Below are 809 nucleotides of genomic sequence, written 5' to 3' on the forward strand. Positions count from 1 at the left end.
TCAAAAGCGATGGCCAGGGAAGTGCGAGAGAGAAATCGGTTTTTCGCTCCTCTCTCTCTCTCTCTCTTTCTCGCTTTTAGGCGCGCAAATTCAAAGCAGGGTTGAGAATGAAAAAGAAAAAAAGGCTTTGCCGCGGTTTATAGGCGGAATTCTGCCTAGGATTCTTTCAATTTTCGCGGGTTAAGGGCGTAAAAAGGGTGTAATTCGGGTGTTGTGATTGGTGAACGATAGGATAGGGTGGATGAAGATGGTGAAAGAAGAAAGTAGGTTGGATGTACTTTGTTCGAAGGGATTGTTGTTCGATTTGGTTTTTGGGGAATTTTTTTTTTTTTCTTTTCTTTTAGGAAAGTTTTTGGTTACGATTGGATAGGTAGAGAAATTTCGTGAGCGAAAAAGTGAAAAAGATTCTTTTCCACGGTTGCAAAATTTTATTAGTTAGATCGATTATCGATTATTGTTATCAAAATATCAGGGAGAGAGAATGTCGAATACGTATTTAACTTATAATATAATATTTTTTAGAGAGTATTCAAAAACGATGAATTGGTTTTTTTTTTTTTTTTTTTTTCTTTTAGGAAAGTTTTTGGTTACGATTGGATAGGGAGAGAAATTTCGGGAGCGAAAAAGTGAAAAAGATTCTTTTCCACGGTTGCAAAATTTTATTAGTTAGATCGATTATCGATTATCGTTATCAAAATATCAGGGAGAGAGAATGTCGAATACGTATTTAACTTATAATATAATATTTTTTAAAGAGTATTCAAAAACGATGAATTGGTTTTTTTTTTTTTTTTTTATTAGTAGAATAT

General features: G+C 33.3%; 1 protein-coding gene across 1 annotated transcript in view; it reads left to right on the top strand.

Moving 5' to 3' along the window:
- LOC102670653 (protein groucho-like) overlaps positions 1-387 on the top strand; it is a 51,177-nt gene extending 50,790 nt beyond the window's left edge. Inside the window, exon 10 of the mRNA XM_006608840.1 lies at positions 345-387. Coding sequence (XP_006608903.1) covers positions 345-387 — 43 coding nt within the window. The remainder of the gene's footprint in view (positions 1-344) is intronic.
- Positions 388-809: the final 422 nt, after the last annotated feature.

Source organism: Apis dorsata, unplaced genomic scaffold (assembly GCF_000469605.1).
Source record: "Apis dorsata unplaced genomic scaffold, Apis dorsata 1.3 scaffold_44, whole genome shotgun sequence".
NCBI classification, from domain to species: Eukaryota; Metazoa; Arthropoda; class Insecta; order Hymenoptera; family Apidae; genus Apis; species Apis dorsata.